General features: G+C 42.8%; 1 protein-coding gene across 3 annotated transcripts in view; it reads right to left on the reverse strand.

The window, feature by feature from the left end:
• RPE (ribulose-5-phosphate-3-epimerase) overlaps nt 1-17,727 on the reverse strand; it is a 42,420-nt gene extending 24,693 nt beyond the window's left edge. Inside the window, exons 1-3 of one of the 3 annotated variants that reach the window (XM_029606149.1) lie at nt 17,432-17,727; nt 14,205-14,284; nt 816-955 (exon numbers count right to left, since the gene is read on the reverse strand). In XM_029606149.1, coding sequence (XP_029462009.1) covers nt 816-955; nt 14,205-14,284; nt 17,432-17,553 — 342 coding nt within the window. In that variant the 5' untranslated portion in view covers nt 17,554-17,727. Of the gene's footprint in view, nt 1-815; nt 956-14,204; nt 14,285-17,269; nt 17,404-17,431 lie in introns of those variants that run through there. The other 2 variants (XM_029606151.1, XM_029606150.1) reach the window with 2 other exon arrangements.
• Between the last annotated feature and the right edge of the window lie 1,804 nt (nt 17,728-19,531).

The raw sequence follows: 19,531 nt of genomic DNA on the forward strand, positions 1-19,531 counted from the left end.
GACCAATGAAGCTTCTGTTAATGCAGCGCAGAGTAAGCTCTGCCAAGAGCAAAGCAAACAAAGCTGGCAAAAAAGTTAAATACTGTATATTTTCAGAGTGACAGATGCTTCGGTTTATTTTCTTAGGAGATGTGGTTTAAAATAATTCTTTACATTCAACAAAAAATACTTGTGAGCTAACAAGACTGATAATGAGAGTAGGAGTGGGGGAAAAGAAGGAGAGTACCTCCATTTTTATTTTCAAGATCAGCTTTGGCTATTCAACAGGACATCGACTGAGCCTTACCTGACTGGGATTGATATGGTATGAAACATTGCTGATTTCACTGAGGCCTGGCTACCGAAAGGTTGGTTTCTAGTGCTATACAGTTTCAGAACCACACATCTAAAATTTAATTAACCTCTAGGAGGGCTTAATTTATCAAAGGTTTTATTTTGCTCTGTGCCCTTTAATAAATGAGGCTATTATTTGACTTGAACTGATTTAAGCACGTTCAGTTATTTTGCTCTTAGCTTCTCACCAGGCCTTCCAATAGGCACCTATGCAGCAGCTTCTCTCAGGCACATGTCACCAGCAATAGAGCCTACTTGGGGTGCCCAAGCTGAACATCTAAGGGTACAAAAGCACCACTGCAATGAGGCATCTGAACTCTACTGGCCGAGGAATGAGCCACAGCACCCCTCTTTATTTTCTGGGATAATTAGTGACATTTTAAAATAATTTTGTGCCTCATATAATCCCCTGAGCACAAATTAAACCAATCTAGTCTTTTTTTTCTCCAGAGCTCTGTTCTCTGATTACCCTGACCCCTTACCTTCATCCCACTCTCCCGAATATCTTTAATCAGCGCCCCCGGGTTCTCTGTGGCTTCTAGGTGGAAGGTGTACTGATTGGCTCCAGCCACAGCCATAGGTTTAACCCACTGTTCTGGTTTGGAAACCATCATGTGCATATCTGCAAGGAAACAAAGCATGTTAACCTCATGACTGGGAGCAATGAGGATCCCAATGCTCCAAAAAGAACCAAGCAATTACTGCAAACACTTCAATGAGTTAAACCATCCCAAACAGACCCCAAGCATTTACACTCAGACTGACTCAAGCTCTAGTGTGTTCTGAGCCAAAACAAAAAAAAAACAAATCAGAAAAATCTGGGAGAGGTTCTAGTTCTTCACATCTGTAGTTAAACTACAGCAATTTTCATAAATTATTTTATTAATTTTGTTAGTTGACTGAAATTCTATTTCAAGTCATGCTCTATTGAACTTTGAGTCATGTTTTCATTTTTTTAAATATCTTTTATATTGCCATTAATGCATAAAAATATCCGACTTTCACAACTTTCAAACATGCTTTTTCTCTGCTAGCCTACTTCCCTCATCTGTACTTTGCTTTATTTATCTATTAACCTGAGGCATTCAATATCTGAGCTCTCTTATGGATAAGCAATAAATAAATGCATCGGGTATGCTTCCCTAAGGAGCTCATCAACTAAATTACCTCATTTAATAATAATTTTTTTTTTCAGAGTGGATGCATTCCATAAATCAATTCTCTCCATTGCTAATATGTTTGCCATAATGTAGACCATGAAATTATGTGAGTTGTGTTTCCTAACTAACATGATCCTTTCTTGCAGTGCTAAAGAGCAGTCAACCTATCTGGCAATTTCACTGGCTCACAGATTTCAAATGCTATATTCCCTTGTAAGTTTACAGGCCTATCACGTCTTAATTATGAAATTATTTCAGAGCTCCAGCCAATCATATTGCTCTGATTTATGATCACAGCTCCTTTCAGAGCATCTTCCAATGCTGCTCTTTGCTGACCATTACAGTGACCCCTAGACACATAAATTGAATCACTTTTTAGCCGCACCCCAAGCCTTGGTCAGATTGGGCCTAGTCTCCCAGTTGAGAAAGGGATATTGGGGGTGGGGGGGGGGGGAGAGAGGTAAGAGGTATAAGTGAATGGGTATTTTTGTTTTTAATGATTAATGGGGGGTAGGATGGTTGAGGTATAAGAGGGTTTTTAATGTATTTTTATGCTGTTTATTTGATGTAAACCGCCTTGATCTGCTTTGTAAGTTTAGCATGTACTGTATATACATATTAAATGAAATGAAATGAAATGTGAATCATTAATGAGCCTTAAAACTAGCATCCAGTCAAGTGAGAGGTTTTTCAGCTACGATACAGAAATAAAAAGGGAGTTTACTTCCCACTCAGCTGCTGACACATCCATCTTTCTTGTTAATCTTAAAGGTTTATGCAAAGTAAATAAGTCAAAAAGTACACCGGAATTAAAAAGGAGAGCCACACAGATTTTCTCAAAAATGACCACAGGTGTAAAACGGAAACTTGATCAAGCTGTTTAGCTTACAGTTTGTCAAACTTGTAGTCAAAGGAGTAATTAACCCTCAAACCTGCATCCCTAATCCTTTCCCCAGATATTCTAAGTGTTCATTTCAGCCATTAATCATTTATTATTGGCATTGAAAGCTTGTGTGAAAGTCTTATTTGCTATTTCCATACTAGGGAATGTTTATATGCTTGGAAAACACTGGTCTACATTTGAAAAAAGATTTTCTGCTGACCTAATTATTTTTGCTGATTTTACCCAAATAAAAGGTACTGGTTCCAAATATGAAGTAAAAAAATATGCAATACATCAAATTTTTTCACAAATGAGAAAATGTTTGATTAAAGATTATAAAGTCGAATATCAAGGGTAATAAGAAGTTCTGAAGAAGCGATAGCACGTAATATATTTGTTTCATGCAAAAAACGAGTCTATTGTCTAACCAAGAGAGCAATAATTGTGTAAATTTAATTGTTAGGGAGAAATTTTCTCTTTTTGGATGCTCTGGAATAGTTATGATCAGGGTTGTCACGCTGTAAAAACCAGCAGTAATCTACCATCAAGTTTGTGTTCCATCTGCCTTGATATCTATGTTCCATGGTCTTGATGGAAGCATTCTCCTTGTTCTTCACTCATAGCTCCAAGATTTGAGGGGAAGTAGTTCAGGTGGCTATCAAGGAAATGCAATTTGACACTCATGTTTGCTCCCAGTCTTTGAAAAGCAATCAACAAATTTTGATCTAAAAGGTTATAATTTTCGGCCCTGAAGTTGCCAAGAAAGTCTGCAATCACCTCAAAAAAAGCAGACCAATCATCCTTTTCTATGGTTTTCATGGTATTGAGGAATTCTCTGTCTTTAATTAGAAGCCTAATTTGCGGGCCATCAAATATGCCAGCTTTCAACTTCTCATGTGAAAGAGCAGGAAATTTGGTACATAGGTTCTTAAAGCACTCACCATCTTGATCCAAAGCCCTAACAAACTGTTTCATGAGTCCCAATTTTATATGCAATGTGGGGAGCAACACTTTGAGGATTAACAAGTGGTTCATTCTTAATATTCTTTTCACCGATCTTAAATTTCTCTCTAGCGGGCCATTCTTTCCTTGTATAATGTTCTGCCTTTGCTCAGCTATCCCAAAGGCACAAGAAGCAAGGACATTTTGTGTAACTGTTTTGTTGTCCTAGAAGCATCGATATAACCTTCAGATTGCCACATAAAATCCAGCAATGATCATTATATTTGATTTTTTGGAGAATGGTTCTCATGGATTCATAAGTTTCTTTCATATTTACCGAGTGAACAATAGGAATGGAAGCTAATTTATTGCCATTGTGAAGCAACACACACTTTAGACTTCTTTTTGAACTGTCAATAAAAAGCCTCCATTCATCAGCAAGTCCTTTGACGTCAATGCAGTATACAAGCTCCTCGTCCATATGGAAATATTTCAGAAGATCTTTCTTTCTGTTACGATACATAAATGTGGTACAGGGAGCCAACAGGTTCTTTTCCTTTAGCCTTGAACCCAGTAACTCTGCTGATGACTTCAGCAGATCAAGATCTTGTACCAGGTCATTCAACTCAACTTGAGTGAATGGCTGGCACATTCTGGCATAAACTTCTAGGCCACAAAATCTTCGTCGTCGGAGTCTTTGGAAAAATTGGAATGACAGAATTCATCATCGTCGGAACTTTCCAAAGTACTGAAGATAGGTACAGGGACTTCGTCGCAGTGAGCAACCGGTCTTATAGCTGAGGGGAGATTTGGGTACTGGATGGAAGATTTTGTCCTTGTGTTCATGCCTGTAATAATTACCATGCAGAAGTAGCAGTCATCAACATGGTTTTGAGGCTCTCGCCACACCATTGGAACTCCGAAGCTGAGACTTTTTCTCAACCTTTAGTCCATTGTCTCAGGTTTTCAACACATGTCCTGCACACTTTATGTGGTGCCCAAGGTTTGTCCTGGTCACCCAGTTTAACCCTGAAATATGCATGATAAGCTTTCGTACAAAGTCAGATATATTTGTCCTTTGTTTGGGTGTTGTAAAACAACCACAAATGTAACAGAATATATCTGGATCATTCTGGTACTATCCATGAACTATTTGAGTGTTGAATGACATATTCAACAAAAATAGATAACAGAGTTAAATTTGCTGCGACTTCTAAGCCTCTTGAACGACTGAATGCTGCCGCTGGTTTTCACGCTGCTTATACAGCCATAAAATGCCGACATCAGCAGTTTTAAGCTTAATAAGCAATCTTCCTATTGGTTATACCGATTGCATATTCAGCATTTTTTTTTTTTTTGCGTATTCAGCATATCTAAATAATAATGTTACGTTATTGCTATAACAGTTTATGAGTAGACATCATTTTGCGGAAAAACCGGACGTGACTGGAGGAAATGGATGTGATTTTTGGATTTGGCACACTAAAATACATAAAGATCACATTATCTTGTAGTCAGCAAACTTGATGTAGACCAGTGAAATAGATCCTGTGCCTTGCGGAAGTTGATAAACTGTCATTCAGCATGATAATAACCCTTTCCTATCATATTAGTGCACTAGTCACAAAGACTGGAATGGTGCATTCAGAATACATAAAATTTCCAAAGCTATTTTTTACCTCAAGCACTTAAGCAGCTTTCTTCTTGCCACCCCACTAACTCCATCCTCTTGCCACCCCACTAACCCCATCCTCTCTTGTTACTTCTTCTTAGGCTGCCAGAATCCAGGAACCCCTGCCAGTTCCTCGATCTGGTCCTCCTACTTCAAGTATCATTTTCAACTCCTCTTAGGGCCTACTTCTCACATTTCAAATTTCAACCACCAGTTTCTCTGCGAGACAGGCAGCATTTGCCCATGTGTTCTTTTGCCCTTTTAGTTCAATTCCAAACACTTGTGCTTGGCATGAGGGTATGTCCCAAGCTTTTATGGTACATATACAGATAAATTTCCCCACTGGTCCTCTAACCAAAACATGACCAAAGGATAATTTGAGTGGAAATATGTGGTGGATATGGGGTGTGTGAGCCCTTAGTGTGGCAGCTAAGTTGACGCAAGCTTCGAGGGCGAACCCCTGGAGGCCTATGCCGGCAGCCGACAAACATGCCCCGTATTGGGACAATCTGGAGCTTAACCTTTACCAGCCGCCTTCTCCACAGGTTGAGTCATTGAATTATGGTGGCCAGCAGGACTTAGGCAGGCCCCTAAGTCAAGGGTGGTAGTTAAGAGTCCAGAGGTACACCAGAAGCAGAGTGAACAGTAGGCTTACGGAAGTCAGAAGAGAGTTAATGTCGGGGCAGGCAGCGAGCAAGAATAGATGCAGGTGGCAGGCAACTGTAATCAGGTTCAGGCAAGGGTTCAGGTCCAGGCGGCAGGCAATCGTAGTCGGATCAAGGCAAGAGGTCAGGTCCAAAGCAAGAAGCTGAGGATGGACGTGAACACACAGGAGACACTGACTATGACAAGGAGTCAGGCTGGGTAAGGCTGGACGAGGCTGAACTGAAAAGGAAGGCAAGGCTTGGCAAGGAAACAGGAACCAGGAATGCAGAGAAGCAACACATACTGAACAGGATGCAGGAGACCCGCTGTTGAGGCATCTTCTGCTCCTCAAAGTGAGCCTTATATAGGGAGCAGGCGACGTCATCAGGAAGCGCCGAGGCAACGTTCCCACCATGGGCCCTTTATCCTGCGGTGAGTCGGGCGCATGCCTAGAAGGAGGAGGGGCCCGGAGCACTGGGACGCCATCTCCTGCCATGTCGCATTCAGCAGTGCCGGGGGGGGGGGAGGGATGTGCAGCATCCTGGCCACAGGAGAGCATTGGTGGCGTTGGGGTGAGTCTGGTGGCTCTTGGGGCCTTCCTTCGAGCCGTGATTCTTACAAACTAGGGATCCTAGAACCAACAGGCTAGGCCAAATCATATGCACCAAGCCCCATTGGTCTACAATAACACAGATGCATCTGAATTCATTTTCAAACTATTGGTCCAATACAAACAATGCAAGGTTTTAAAAGCTACTCAATGAGAATCCACTCTAGCAATATCTAAGCAAACCGTACATAAGTCATGTCCCCGTGAAGCTGCATAAAGAAAATGAATTGTCTAAATTGGTCTGATAACCCGTGTACATGTCTTTTTCTTTTTCTGCAAAATCTTATTTATATTTAATTAAACCGGTTTGATATGCATCAGATGCAGGAAAATCGGTATATAAAAATTAAAAATAAATAAAAAATAAATAAAAAAATAAAATATAAGCAGCCTTGAAGATGGATATCCATTCCCTGGATCCAATGTGATGAACCACAGGAAATCTTTGACAGCTCACTTGTGAAAAGGCAGATGACAGTTATCTCTACTTCACCCTCAGGCCAGGAGGAGAGACAAAGTGTGAAGAGCTGGCTGAGACCATTTCACCTGTTATCCAGCATACCAAAAACATCTTTATAGATTTGTTTGCTGGCACCTGACATTCTTTGCCGGAGGATATTAAAGGTTTTGTAGGTCATTATTGCTTTCATAAAAGTCTTACATGCAGTGGGACATGAATTAGGTGTCCAGCCCTGCAGATTAACCATGTGACCTTTTTGGAAGGGTCACTTGGTGACCAGCAGCAGAATTCTGTGACACTCACTGAAACCCAGTTCCACTGAAAGAGATGGGCAAAAAAACACCTCAACTCCTGCTGGATGCATCTACTAGCTTAGGAACTCCATTCAGGTCACTGGCAAACTACTTTTTTTGGGAGGGAACTACAGCCTGGTCAGAAATAAATACTCTTCCCACCCTGCTGAACACTGGGGCTGCCTGTTTACAGGATTATGATAGCTATCTTTTAGCACTGGACCATAAGTCTAGCCCAGTCCACAGATCATTAAATACATTATTTTATCATCTATTACAACGACAGACTTTTCCTGCTGTGTGTCCAGCATCATAGGGCCTTGGACCAGTACCAGCCTGCAGACGCCAGAACCATGAAAAGGGATTTAATTCCACCACCACCACAGCAACATTCCATAAATTATAGCTTTCTGTTCAACAAATATCATTAGCGATATTCAGAGAAAATACATTGCTAAATGTCAGACAGACATATCTTCAAAACCCAGATGTTTTGGTACCAAGATATACAGATAAAAATGCATGGGTATATATTGGACATATGAGTAACAGACATACAAAAGGGTTGAATTAGCACAAGTTTGAAACTTGTGAGCAGTAGCGCCAATCGTCAAGGCTTCAACCTTCGCTACTGACCATTCGTACGTTATTTTTTTTTTTAAAGGGCTGGAAAAATCTTAGAAAACTCCAGATGCCAGCAAAAAATGTTCAGGAGTCATGTAAGGAGGGGAAACTCTGGTCCTTGAGTGTCGCAAGCAGAAGTTGTTTTCAAGGCAGCCAAATTATGCAAGTAAACCTGAATTTTAATCAAGTATATGCAAATCTCCAATAGTCATTGCAGAAATCCTGAAAACCACCTCTGTTTGAGGCTCTTGAGAACCCAACACTTACCATCACTGAGCCAGCGAGAGAAAGTGAAACCTCATACCCCTCTCCCTCCCATTCCAAGTCTTCCTTTTCTCCCATGTTTCTCCTCTCCCACCCCCCATTCCTCTTCCCTTCCCATCCCTATGATACTCCTTTCCCCACCACGGACCATCCCAATTCTGCCATCTTACCCCATCTCTCCCAAAGTCCTCCTCCCTTTCATCTCACAGTGAGGAAGTCGCGAGGCTGGCAGTGCAGTGACAGCATGAGACCATGTGTTCTCGATCCCCGCGGATCCTCTCCCTCTGCCGCACACTTCCTGTTTGGGAAGAAAGCGTGAGAGAGCGGGAGGAGAAGCAACTGCAGGGACCCTTGCTCTGTCCTCTGCTCTGCCAGTTTCCTGAGTCTGTTCTGCAGTTGTCTGGGGTTGGGGAAAGAGGAATCCACGGCAGCTCCCGATCTTTTCTTTGTCGGCCAGCAAGAGAAGCTTCACCTGCCACAGGCTTCCTTTTCCTCTTCTTCCTTACCAACCCAAAACGAAGCAGAGAAGTGCTAGTACAGACTGCTGCATTTCAGGCTTTGGGCACCAGCCCAGAAACTTTAAGCCTGTAAAATCTCCAGCACTGTTCAGACGTTCCTATGATATGGAAATCTCTTAAGTCTCCCATGTTTTAGCTGTTTGAGCCAGTCTAGGTTTCACAACTATGAGCTAATCGAATGCCTCTGAACAGAAAAGCAATCAATACAGGTAAGAACAAAACCCACAGCTGTGGCTAAGCACGTTCAAACTGAACAACTCAAACTGCAGCAGACTGGGATCATAACTTAAAAAAAAACCCAACCCTCATTTTCAAGTCTCATAATCAGTCCTTAGCAACAAATTACAAAGACAGTCTTTAGCCAAGAGAACTGTAAGCAAGACATGAAATTACAAGTCCAACTGCAGTAGTGAAAAAAAAAAAAAGTCATACTTGCCAGAATCGCTCCCTCTGCAATCAGCAGTGGGTGGCCAGGAAGAGATGGAGGAAATCTAAATCCATGTTTTCCGGTACATGCAACAGTGCCTCCAATCACTATGTCGGCACCAATTCCCCTTTCATGCAGAGATGTGCCATCAAAAGGCAAAGAGAAGGAAACACAAACCCACCTTGTTGATGGCACCTTCCTGCACATATGGGGTAGCGATGTTAAAAAGAAAAATTCATAAGCAGGGCTCAGATCCTGGGATTAATCCACTGGCAACTAAGAAATAAAGGTTAGCGAGGGACAATGTGAGTGGATCGTGGCAGCCGGCAAGAATTCCTTTTCTCAGGCACGGTTGGTTGCTCCTGCTTCCTCTCGAGCTGCTGGTTATCAGGAGGTATTGCTCACAAGCAGTGTGCCCCCAGGAGTCGGTAGGAGGGGCAGCAATTTCTAACACCCACTGTGGCCCACCGAGACTGCAGCATTGGCTCAGTAAGACGCTATTCAGTAGGAGGTGTGCACAGACAATTTTTGTTTCCTTCTTTTCATTTATTCAAAATAAAAAAAAACAAACAAAAAAAATATATATATTAAGGAAAAGAAAACCCACTCACGGGCCGGGCCCTCCTCCCTATTTCCTCACCCCTAAAACATTTCTTACCATGTTGATGTTCTTTACAGGCCAGGAGTGAGCCCCGATTACTCTTGCCCCACTGGTATTGCGATTAAAAACGGCGCCATTATCTACTGCAAAATTAACAATGGTGCCGGCCTTGATCCAGATTTTAGCAACATCTGAATAAGAATCTCTAACTTGCCAGTAATATTGAAGCCACAAGAAAACAGAAGGTTGAGAGGAAGAATTCCTTCGCAAAGCAATAAGATGCCATGCCACTACTAACATATGGACAATTAAAGTGAAGTGTCTGATAGTATCAGAACAATGAGTTTTCAAAAGAGCATCCCATGGAGGTAATATTCAAAGGAGTTACGTGTATAAATGTAACATACAATCATAGCAATTTTCAAAAGCTTATTTACATGCTTAAAATGCACTTACATGTGTAAAACTTATTGACAATTTGATGGCATATATTGTAGCAACTTTCAAAAGCCCATTTACACGTGTAAAATGCATTTACACATGTAAACCCCAATTTTAAGTATGTAAATCTTTTTGAAAATAACCCCCTAAGAGCACAATTGCAGGATCCAAGGGAAATCTTATGAATCCATGAAATGACTTCAGACCAAAATGACTTCAGATTAAAATACACTGGACATTCCCACCACCAGACATGCAAAAAAAAAAACCAAACAAAAAAACACTTTTCTCCAGCAAAAAGGGGGTCATTTTATATCCTTGCTATAGAATTTCATGAGGGTATAATACCAGCAATAAAAGATTTTGTACCCGGACTCCTGAATACAGGCGCTTATAGAGTTCCCCTTCAGGAAGCCTAAGAAAAACTTCCTCCCACTCTCCAGCAAATAAACTAAATCCCAGACCCTTTTCCCAAACCCTCTTAAGGGCATCAGGTTCCTTAGAACCAGCTGCTATAACCTGTAAATAGGAAAAATTAGGTCTTTGTTGTTAAAAGCATTAAGGACCAATTTTTCAAAGAACATAAGAAATTGCCATGCTGGGACAGATCAAGGGTCCATCAAGCCTAGTATCCTGTTTCCAACAGAGGCCAAACCAGGCCACAAGAACCTGGCAATTACCCAAACACTAAGAAGATCCCATGCTTCTGATGCCAGTATTAGCAAAGGCCATTCCCTAAGTCAACTTGAATAATAGCAGTTAATGGACTTCTCCTCCAAGAACTTATCCAAACCTTTTTTAAACATAGCTATACTAACTGTTTTAACCACATCCTTTGGCAACAAATTCCAGAGCTTAATTGTGTGTTGAGTGAAAAAAAAATTTCTCCGATTAGTCTTAAATGTGCTACATGCTAACTTCATGTCACTGCCATCAGATCCCTGAACGCGCAAATAAACAGGATGCTGCCAGATCCAAATTACCAAGGGTTCCATTGCCAGTGTGAAGAGCAGCGATGAAAGAGGACAGCCTTGTCTCATACCTCTACACACTAGGAACCCCTGGGAAACCCTACCACTCGCTCTAATGTGGCCATCAGGACTGAGATAAAGGCTTTGGACCCATTTTAAGAAATTCTCCCCAAAGTCAAAATTATGAAGGGTAAGATATAAATACACCCATCAGACCCTGTTGAAAGCTCTCTCTTCATGCAGAGAGATTAATAAAGCCTCAACCTCTGATGCCTTCACATGATGGAATAAATCCAATGTACCTCTAAAATTACCGACCCTTTATCAAACCAGTTTGATCTCTATGCACTAACAAAGGCAACACCCACTCAGTCCGATTTGCCAAAATCTTTGCAAGGATCTTGTCGTCATAATTTAGAAGGGAGATAAGTCTGTAACAGCTACATTCAATATGGTCTTCCACTTCTTCAGCATAACAAAGACAGAGACAACAGAAAAGAATGGGGAGAAGAGCCACTAGCCAAAAAAACATTATACAACGCCCCTAACCTGGGTGCAAGAGAATCAGAAAATAGCTTATAAAACAATAGAGAGAAACCATCCTCACTAGGGCACCTGCTATTACTTAAAACCTGCGTCGTGTTCTGGACATCGGAAACAGAAGCCTCTAAAACTTTGATGCAATACTCATAATCTTAAGCACTGCGAGTTTACCTAAAAATCTGTTAATCTCATCCTCACTAACAACTAATTCCAAGGAGAGAGAAAAATAAAAAGCCCTGAAAGCATCACATATTTCCCCAGCAACACAGAAGAGCCCGCCCAAAGGAATCTTGATAGCAGTGACCAAATTTGAATGGATGGAAGACTTTGATTTATGGGCTAATAAAGGGATTAAGGCAGATAAATTATCGTAAAACTAGCAAAAAGTGTCCGGCGTTGTTTGGTTGTCTGGTTCATAACAAATATAAATATTAAAAGCAAACAAAAGTGACAATAAAAATTGTTTCATTTTATTAAGTAATTAGTAAAAAGCATAAAGAAACAGAGGACCTCTTTATAAACTGCATTGACAAAATACCTGACCTCTCCTGTTGCCAGCCGCCATGGAACTCCATCCTATGGTGGCTAAAGAAGCCTGCAGAGATCACATCCTGCAGCAGCTAAAGAAGGAGAGGGCTGACATGGGTCCCCATCCCGCATCAGATAAAGAAGGGGTCTGGCAGTGGCTGAAGAAGCCCTGTGCGTATGAGTGTCTGTGTGTGTATGTGAGTGGGGGAGACTCTGTATGTGTGCGTGCAGATGTGTGTGTGTGTGTATGCATGTGCATATAGGAGCCTGTTTATTTGTGTGAGGGGGAGAATGTGTATCTATCTCTACAGATATATATATATAGATGTGCATGTGTGTGTGTGTGCAGAAAAGCCTGTGTATATGTGTGTGCACCTGCCAGTGCCTGTGATTGCCTGTCCCTATGTATGGCAGCGTGAGAGACAAGGCTTTGCAAACAGAACATATTAGCAAAACGTAACCAGCGTTGCTCAGGTTGTCTGGTTCACAATAGATTGAAATGTTCAAAGCCAAAAAAAATGGAAAAAATAAATTTAACAATATTTATTAATCGCTTCACTGATTAAAAATCGCTCGAAGCAATATACAATATTGATACATACAACAATTCAATTAACTCATACATAAAATAAAATGAAAAACATGTTTTAATATATTAAATTAAGACAAAAGCCTGTATGTGTGATTCTGTGTGGAAGCCTTACAAACAGGGCTCAGCAGACAAAGCATATTGTCTTTGCACAGTGCACCTTCCACTGTTCAGGGAGTCACCTGGTGGCAAAGCGCCAGTGTGATTGGCCAACCAACCAACACAAGCTTTATTATATAGATAGATAGATAATAACAATTGTTTAACCTGATGAATAGTTTTCCCAATCATTTGAGTAATAATAGACTTTAAGGCAGCTCTCTTATGCAATACAACTTCCTGCAGATGGGCAGAATGATATCTCTTATTCAACAACTCAGCTTTATTTAACTCAGCTTTTGATTTTTCTTCCAATGCCTTGGCAGCATGAAATCTAGCCTCATTTAACACTATCAACTTCCCTCTCAAAGTGGCCTTAGCAGCTTCCCAAAAAACAGCTCCAGATACATTACCAGTATCATTGCTTTCAAAATATTCAACAGATGTAGCTGTAACAGAGCAAATTCACTCATCCCTTAACAAACAGTCATCCAATTTCCAACCTCTTGATGTATGATCCTGAATATCCAAACTACATTTAAGTATAATGGGAGCATGATCTGACCATTTGATAAGGCCTATGTCCACCTTACCATCCCCTAGTCTAACTTATTAATAAGAATAAAATGAATTATAGAATAAAAGAGTGTGTGGGGATGAGTAAAATGAAAAATCCTTTTTAGACTGATAAAGATATCACCAGGGATCCACTAACCCAGCATCAGTCAGTAACTGCTCAAACACAAGGGTATTACACTTCAGGACTTTAGAAACAGGACCAGTTTTATCCAATATGGGAGACAGAACCAAATTAAAATCCCCCCACCAAACAATCTGCCCTCAGAAAAAGCCATAAGATTCTAAAAACAATGGGAAATAAACTTAATTGGATTAGTATTTGGGGAGTAAACAGTGGCAGGAGTAATAAGGCATCCAGTCACCTTAACTTTAAGAAAAATACCACCCATTTGGATCTCTCCTAATTTTGCTAACAAAAGGAAAGTGCCTAGCTAATATTCACCTCCCCCCCTTTTTTTTAACCTTAGAGGAAAAATAAGATGCAATATACTTGTTTTTGCTAGAATACTCTTATCAATTTTAAAATGTGTCTCTTGGAAGAAATAACAGATATGGTCAAGCAATACATAAGACATAATGCAAGAGCAAATAAGCCAAATACTAAAAAACACAAAATAGTAAACACCGAATACTGATACTAAAAAAAACAAACAAAAAAAAAACCATATAAAAAAGCACTCACATCACCTGAATACCCAAAGAAATGAGACTGCAGCTCAGAACCAGCCATGCAACACAAGACCGAAATCCAAAGTTGGGGAGAGAAAAAAAAAAAAGAATCTTCCTAAACTCATACCAGTTACCACAAAAAAAAAGGAAAAACAGGAAACCCCAGACTTAAAATAGGCAAGAGGATGGAAAAAAGACAAAGAGGAACAAAGTACCTGCAGAGAGAAAGTGTGACTGCAGCAGTGTCCTATCTTAGAAGCAGCCGTCTGGCACCCTCCTGTTGCTTTCTTTTTTTAAATTTAAAGATAAGTAGTTCTAAAAAGTAACAGGAAAATTAGCCCAAGTGTCCTTACCAAAGAAAGGATCTTTTCCCAGCTGCTTCCGCAGACTCTCCACCACCGGATGTCCAAATGTAAGGTTTGGAACAAAATGCCTGAGAAATAAGAGCACAAGTCTTGAAAAGTATTCCAGTGAAGCCCTCTTCTGCAGAAATGTAGCCTTGTTAACCACCATGGACCAAACTGCTTTCTTTCTGCCATAACTTCAAAGTCACCTCATCAAGAACCTACCAAATCCAGCCCAGTATCTTTGGAGTATATTAATCACTACCTAAACTTTGCATACAATGCAGTGGATGCTGCTTGCTAGAACAAGAAATGTGTTAAAACTGAGACAAGCTCAAATGGGCGCACTGTCAGGCCGATTCAATAAAAGTGCAGGAGAGTCGGTGCTCCGAGTTGAGCACCCGCTCTCCCGACGCACACCCAGGCACCTCTCCTGGGCACGCGATTCTCTATTCAAACAAACAGGTCGATACAGTAACGTTGAGTTAAAGATTCCCGGTCTGTAACGTGCTGGGAGCGCACAATACAGACGAGTAAGGCCATCCAGCGATACAGTCTCCAGTTTCACGCGTCCTTAGCGCTTCCTAAACCCTTTCCTAAACCCTTTCCGCACCCAGCATGTAAATGAACGAAAAAGCTGTATAATGAAGGAATTAGCTATTCCCCTGCGATACTGTAACGGGCGCTGATATTATCTCCTCCGTAACCCGCTGTTCTGCCGCGACCTTAACCTGCTAGTTTACCGCCTCCCCCTAGTAGGAGTTAGTGTAGTGTAGTGTAAAAACATTGCTTACCCGCCCTGGTCCCGTCCGGTCTCCTGCAGCCCCGTCCGGTCCCCTCCTCCCGAAGCAAAAAAAAAACAAACGAAAAAGTAGCAAGGCTCGGGCCTGCTACGGTAAGTGTAAAAAGTGTAAAAAGTGTAAAAAACAAAAAACCTGTGTGTTATATAAAAAAATAAAACAATTTTAAATACCTGTCGGAGGGCCGTGGGTCCAGGCGGCCGGTGGGCGGCGGGCAGCCATCAGCGGCATCCGGTAGTCCCTTCTCCCTTCCCCTGCCTGGATGAGCGCCAAAATCGCACGGGCGGGGCGGCAGCAGGATCCGGGAGCGGCGGGTAGGCAGCAGCGGGGTCCGGGGGGGCAGCGGCAGCAGGATCCAGGGGCGGCAGCGAGATCCGGGGGCGAGTAGCGGCAGCGTGTTCGATCGGGCAGGCAGGTAGGTGGCAAAATAAAGATGGCCGCCTGCACGGGAAAATCGTGCAATTGGCCACTCACTGAAGACGTGACGTCACGACGTTTGGCGTCACGGGGTGTGACGTCACGTCTTCAGCGGCCAATTGCAGCTTTCCCCCGTGCAGGCGGCCATCTTTTTTTCCCACCTACCTGCCCGATCGAACACGCTGCCGCTACTCGCCCCCCGGATCTCGCTGCCACTGCCGCCCCTGGATCCTGCTGCCGCTGCCCCCCGGACCCCGCTGCTGCCTACCCGCCGCTCCCGGATCCTGCTGCCGCTCCCCCGCTGCCGACCCGCCCGTGCGATTTTGGCGCTCATCCAGGCAGGGGAGGGAGGGAGGAAGGGAGAAGGGACTACCGGATGCCGCTGATGGCTGCCCGCCGCCCACCGGCCGCCTGGACCCACGGCCCTCCGACAGGTATTTAAAATTGTTTTATTTTTTTATATAACACACAGGTTTTTTGTTTTTTACACTTTTTTACACTTCCTGGTGCCTGTCATTTCAAATGTCATTTGAAATGACAGGTACCAGCGCACCCAGGTTACTGTATAGGCGCTGTTACAGCGCCTATACAGTAAAATGGGTTGCGCGGGCATAACCCTTCCCTAATGCTTCACAGCCGCGGCATGCATTTGCATGCGATTAGAGGAGAGTATCGGGGAGTTAGTGAAGAGAACTGTGCGTGCGGGGAGGAAGGGTGCACCTGACACTGCCGCACTGTTTTTACCGCGGCCTTACTGTATCGAGCCGAAAGCCAGGCGCTAATAAGAAGGCGCTAGGGACAATAGCGCGTCCCTAGCGCCTCCTTATTAGCGGAAGCAGCGGGTCAGACAACTGACGCTTAATTTTACCGGCATCAGGTGTTGAACCTGCTGACAGGCAAGGGTTCGGAAAAGGATGCCAGCAAAATTGAGCGTCCGTTTTCAAACCGCAGGCAGATTTTTTTTTTTGGTGCCTCAGACTTAATATCGCTATGATAGTAAGTCGGAAGGTGTACAGAAAGCAGTTTTTTCTGCTCTTCTGTACACATTTCCCAGTTCTTTCTAAGCTAACGTCTAGCCAGTTTCTGAGAGTTTTCAGTATTCCTGGCGAATAACTAATAGGCTCATCGACATGCGATGAGCGCTATTAGTTTCAGGGGTGGGGAGGGGGGTTGGCCGCACATTTTCCATGCGCTATTACCCCTTACAGTATATGGGGTAATAGAAGCGATTCGAAAACGCATGTCCAAACGGGTATTAAAAGCGCACCGTACTGTAATTGGCCTGTGTGTGCGTTCAAAAGGTCCTTCAGAGCGTAACACAACCGAACAGCTTTTCACAGATAATGTTTGCAATGCGTAGCCAAACTCTGGGTGTGGGGGGAGGGGCGAGAACTCTGTGAAACACTTATTTAATCACAGCTCCGTGTCAAGCAGTCAAGCTGTCAGTAAAACATCAAAGCTGTTTACAAATTAGCAGGCATTAAAAACAACTTTGTGGGAGGTGGGGATGCGGTTACAAAACACTTCTGAAAATCTGTACACACCGTGCATAATAATAAGTGCAAAGCACCAGGATCTTGCTCATCTGTCAGATCCGGCGCTGACGAGGACCCCTTTAACTCCGACAATAATACACGAGCAGTGGGTTGGGGAAAGATGCTGCTCTGCACAGAGAGTCGGCTCTGCCTCAGGTCTATACTAAACCAGACTCAGTCATTACTACAGATTTCACAGTCAGATAACTTTATAGGCATGAAAATTGTTAAGAGTGCTGCTACTGTAAATGATTCTATTCAGATGGGGGGTTGATAAGATATAATCAAGATTTTGCATGTGCAAACAAACGGGTCTGCTTACAAACGCTTTGTTCATTGTAACAAACTACTTATCCCAGTCTCAGTCCTCCTGAAGAGCTCCCCAAGAGCGCGGAGGAAGCTGCTGACTGCGGGAGGGGGAAGGGAGACGCGAGCAATCCGTGATGCATAAGGGGACGTCAGTCAGTCTCCGTCTCTATCTCACCCGTCCATGACATCCAGATGCAGGTAATCAGCGCCCGAGTCTAGCATGCGCACACACTCAGAAGCGAGACATGCCAATTCGCTGTTGAGGATGGACGGGCCGATTTTACAACCAGAGGCCATGCTGCCGCTTCTGCCGCCACTGCCTTCCGTCCCCGCACCCACCTCAGCTCGCGAAGAGCTCTGGGAGATGCAGTCCTTGAAGCGATGAAGTCGGCTGATAGACGACTGCGCGGGCTGCCGCTAGGACTACATGTTCCGGCATGCACCAGCACAGCCGCTTGTGGGAAAAGTTAATCTGCTTGTTCGTGCGAGTGCTTTCGTTCTTCCTGACCCTAGTACTGCAGTTAAACGGCGGATAGCCGTATAACCAACCGGATCGATGGGCGCAGTTCCGGGCTGCAGCTGCCTTCCTGTCTGTGCTGTCATATTTTGCTCATTTGAGTTCTGAAAAGTGTATTAGCTGTCGAAAGCTAGTAAAGGCATGTGTTAAGTTAGTCCAGTAAAAAGGTATCGCTTTATATATGTGTATATTTTTATTATTATGCAATTGTCTCCATCCAACAGAGCCTCAAGGGAGGTGGAGGGCCTACACTAAAGTGACCCGACTGATTCAGGATAGGGTTTACTCCCTACCAGTATTCATTGTAGTTCCAGTTTATCAGTAGATGCAAGACTTGTAAACCAGGCCTGGTGCCGCTGGTCCTTTTTGACAGGATCATACTACTTCTGAACCTCTCCATTTTTCTTCAGATCTCAGTCAAGATTTGTTTACATGATGCTTTGATCTTTCTGTTACAGTATAAATATTTTTCTAATTAAACTGCAGTTGTATTATGATGTGTGTGTGTATATATATACACACACACACGTAGCTCGTAGCGATTTACAGTTACACATAAATACAATAGTATGAGTTGTCCTTGGTGTGTGTGTCTGTCAGGGACGTGCTGGTTGTGATATTGTGGCTCTGATGCAAGAAAGTGGCTAGGGCTCTTCAGTTTGGAAAAGACATGGCTAAGAGGGGACATGATAGAAATTTATAAAAACAAGAATGGGGAGGAAAATAAAGGACAGTTATTTACCCTTTCAAAAAATTACTAAAACAAGGTGACATACCATGAAACTAACAACCAGCAGATTCAAAACAAATCGTAGACAGTGCTTTTTCATTCTGCACACTATCAGGTTGTGAAACATGTAGCCAGAGGATATGATCAAATTGATTAGTGTAGCAGGGGGGTCTGAACAAATTCCTGGAGGAAAAGTCCATAATGCATTATTAGCCAGGTAGAATAAAGAAAGCTAGTACTATCCCTGGAAGTGAATAACAGGAATTAGATCTATTTTATGGGATCTGCCAAGTATTTGCGACATGGGTTGGCCACTGTCAGAGACAGGATGCTCAGCCCAATGGACCTTGGTCTGACCCAGCATGGCAATTCTTATGTTTGCTATCAAACCCATGTACTTTCCAAAGCTGCAGGATTGGACAGTGTCAGAGGGATGGGCGTGCTGATGCAGAGCTGCAGGACCAGAGGGAGGAAAAGGGGTGGGTGGGTGGGCATGAAGAGATAGGATGCTGGAGGAAAGGGGAACAGTGTCAGGTTCGGTTGGGTCAGGCGGGGGGACAGAAGGGATGAGAGTATTGGGCCAGAGTGGGCCATGGATGAGAGTGCTGGGTTCTGGAGTGGGAGGGTGATGAAGGAGAGGGTGAAGTTTTGCAAATCAGTTGCTGAATTCTTTAATGATAAGGTTTAAAAAATATGTGATAGATTCCCACCTAATGCTACCATTCCAATTGAAAATGCTGTTTGTTTGCTTCATTTGGGACACCTTCAACCCTTTCTCATGGAATAGGATCTCTTTCATGACTTCATTCCATTGGTATTACTGGTACAGTCTGCAACTATATCTTTTCTTATCTCACTCATCAGTTATAACAAATCAGAATAGGAAATGCTATCTCAGATTAATATCCCATTAACACAGGAGTGTTGCTAGGCTCATCCCTTTCGGTTACCCTGTTTAATGTAGATATCTTCCCATTAGGCAAAATTTTTCATTGCCTTGTCATTAACTATAAAATATACACAGATTA

The sequence above is a fragment of the Rhinatrema bivittatum genome, chromosome 6 (genome assembly GCF_901001135.1).
Source record: "Rhinatrema bivittatum chromosome 6, aRhiBiv1.1, whole genome shotgun sequence".
Lineage (NCBI taxonomy): Eukaryota > Metazoa > Chordata > Amphibia > Gymnophiona > Rhinatrematidae > Rhinatrema > Rhinatrema bivittatum.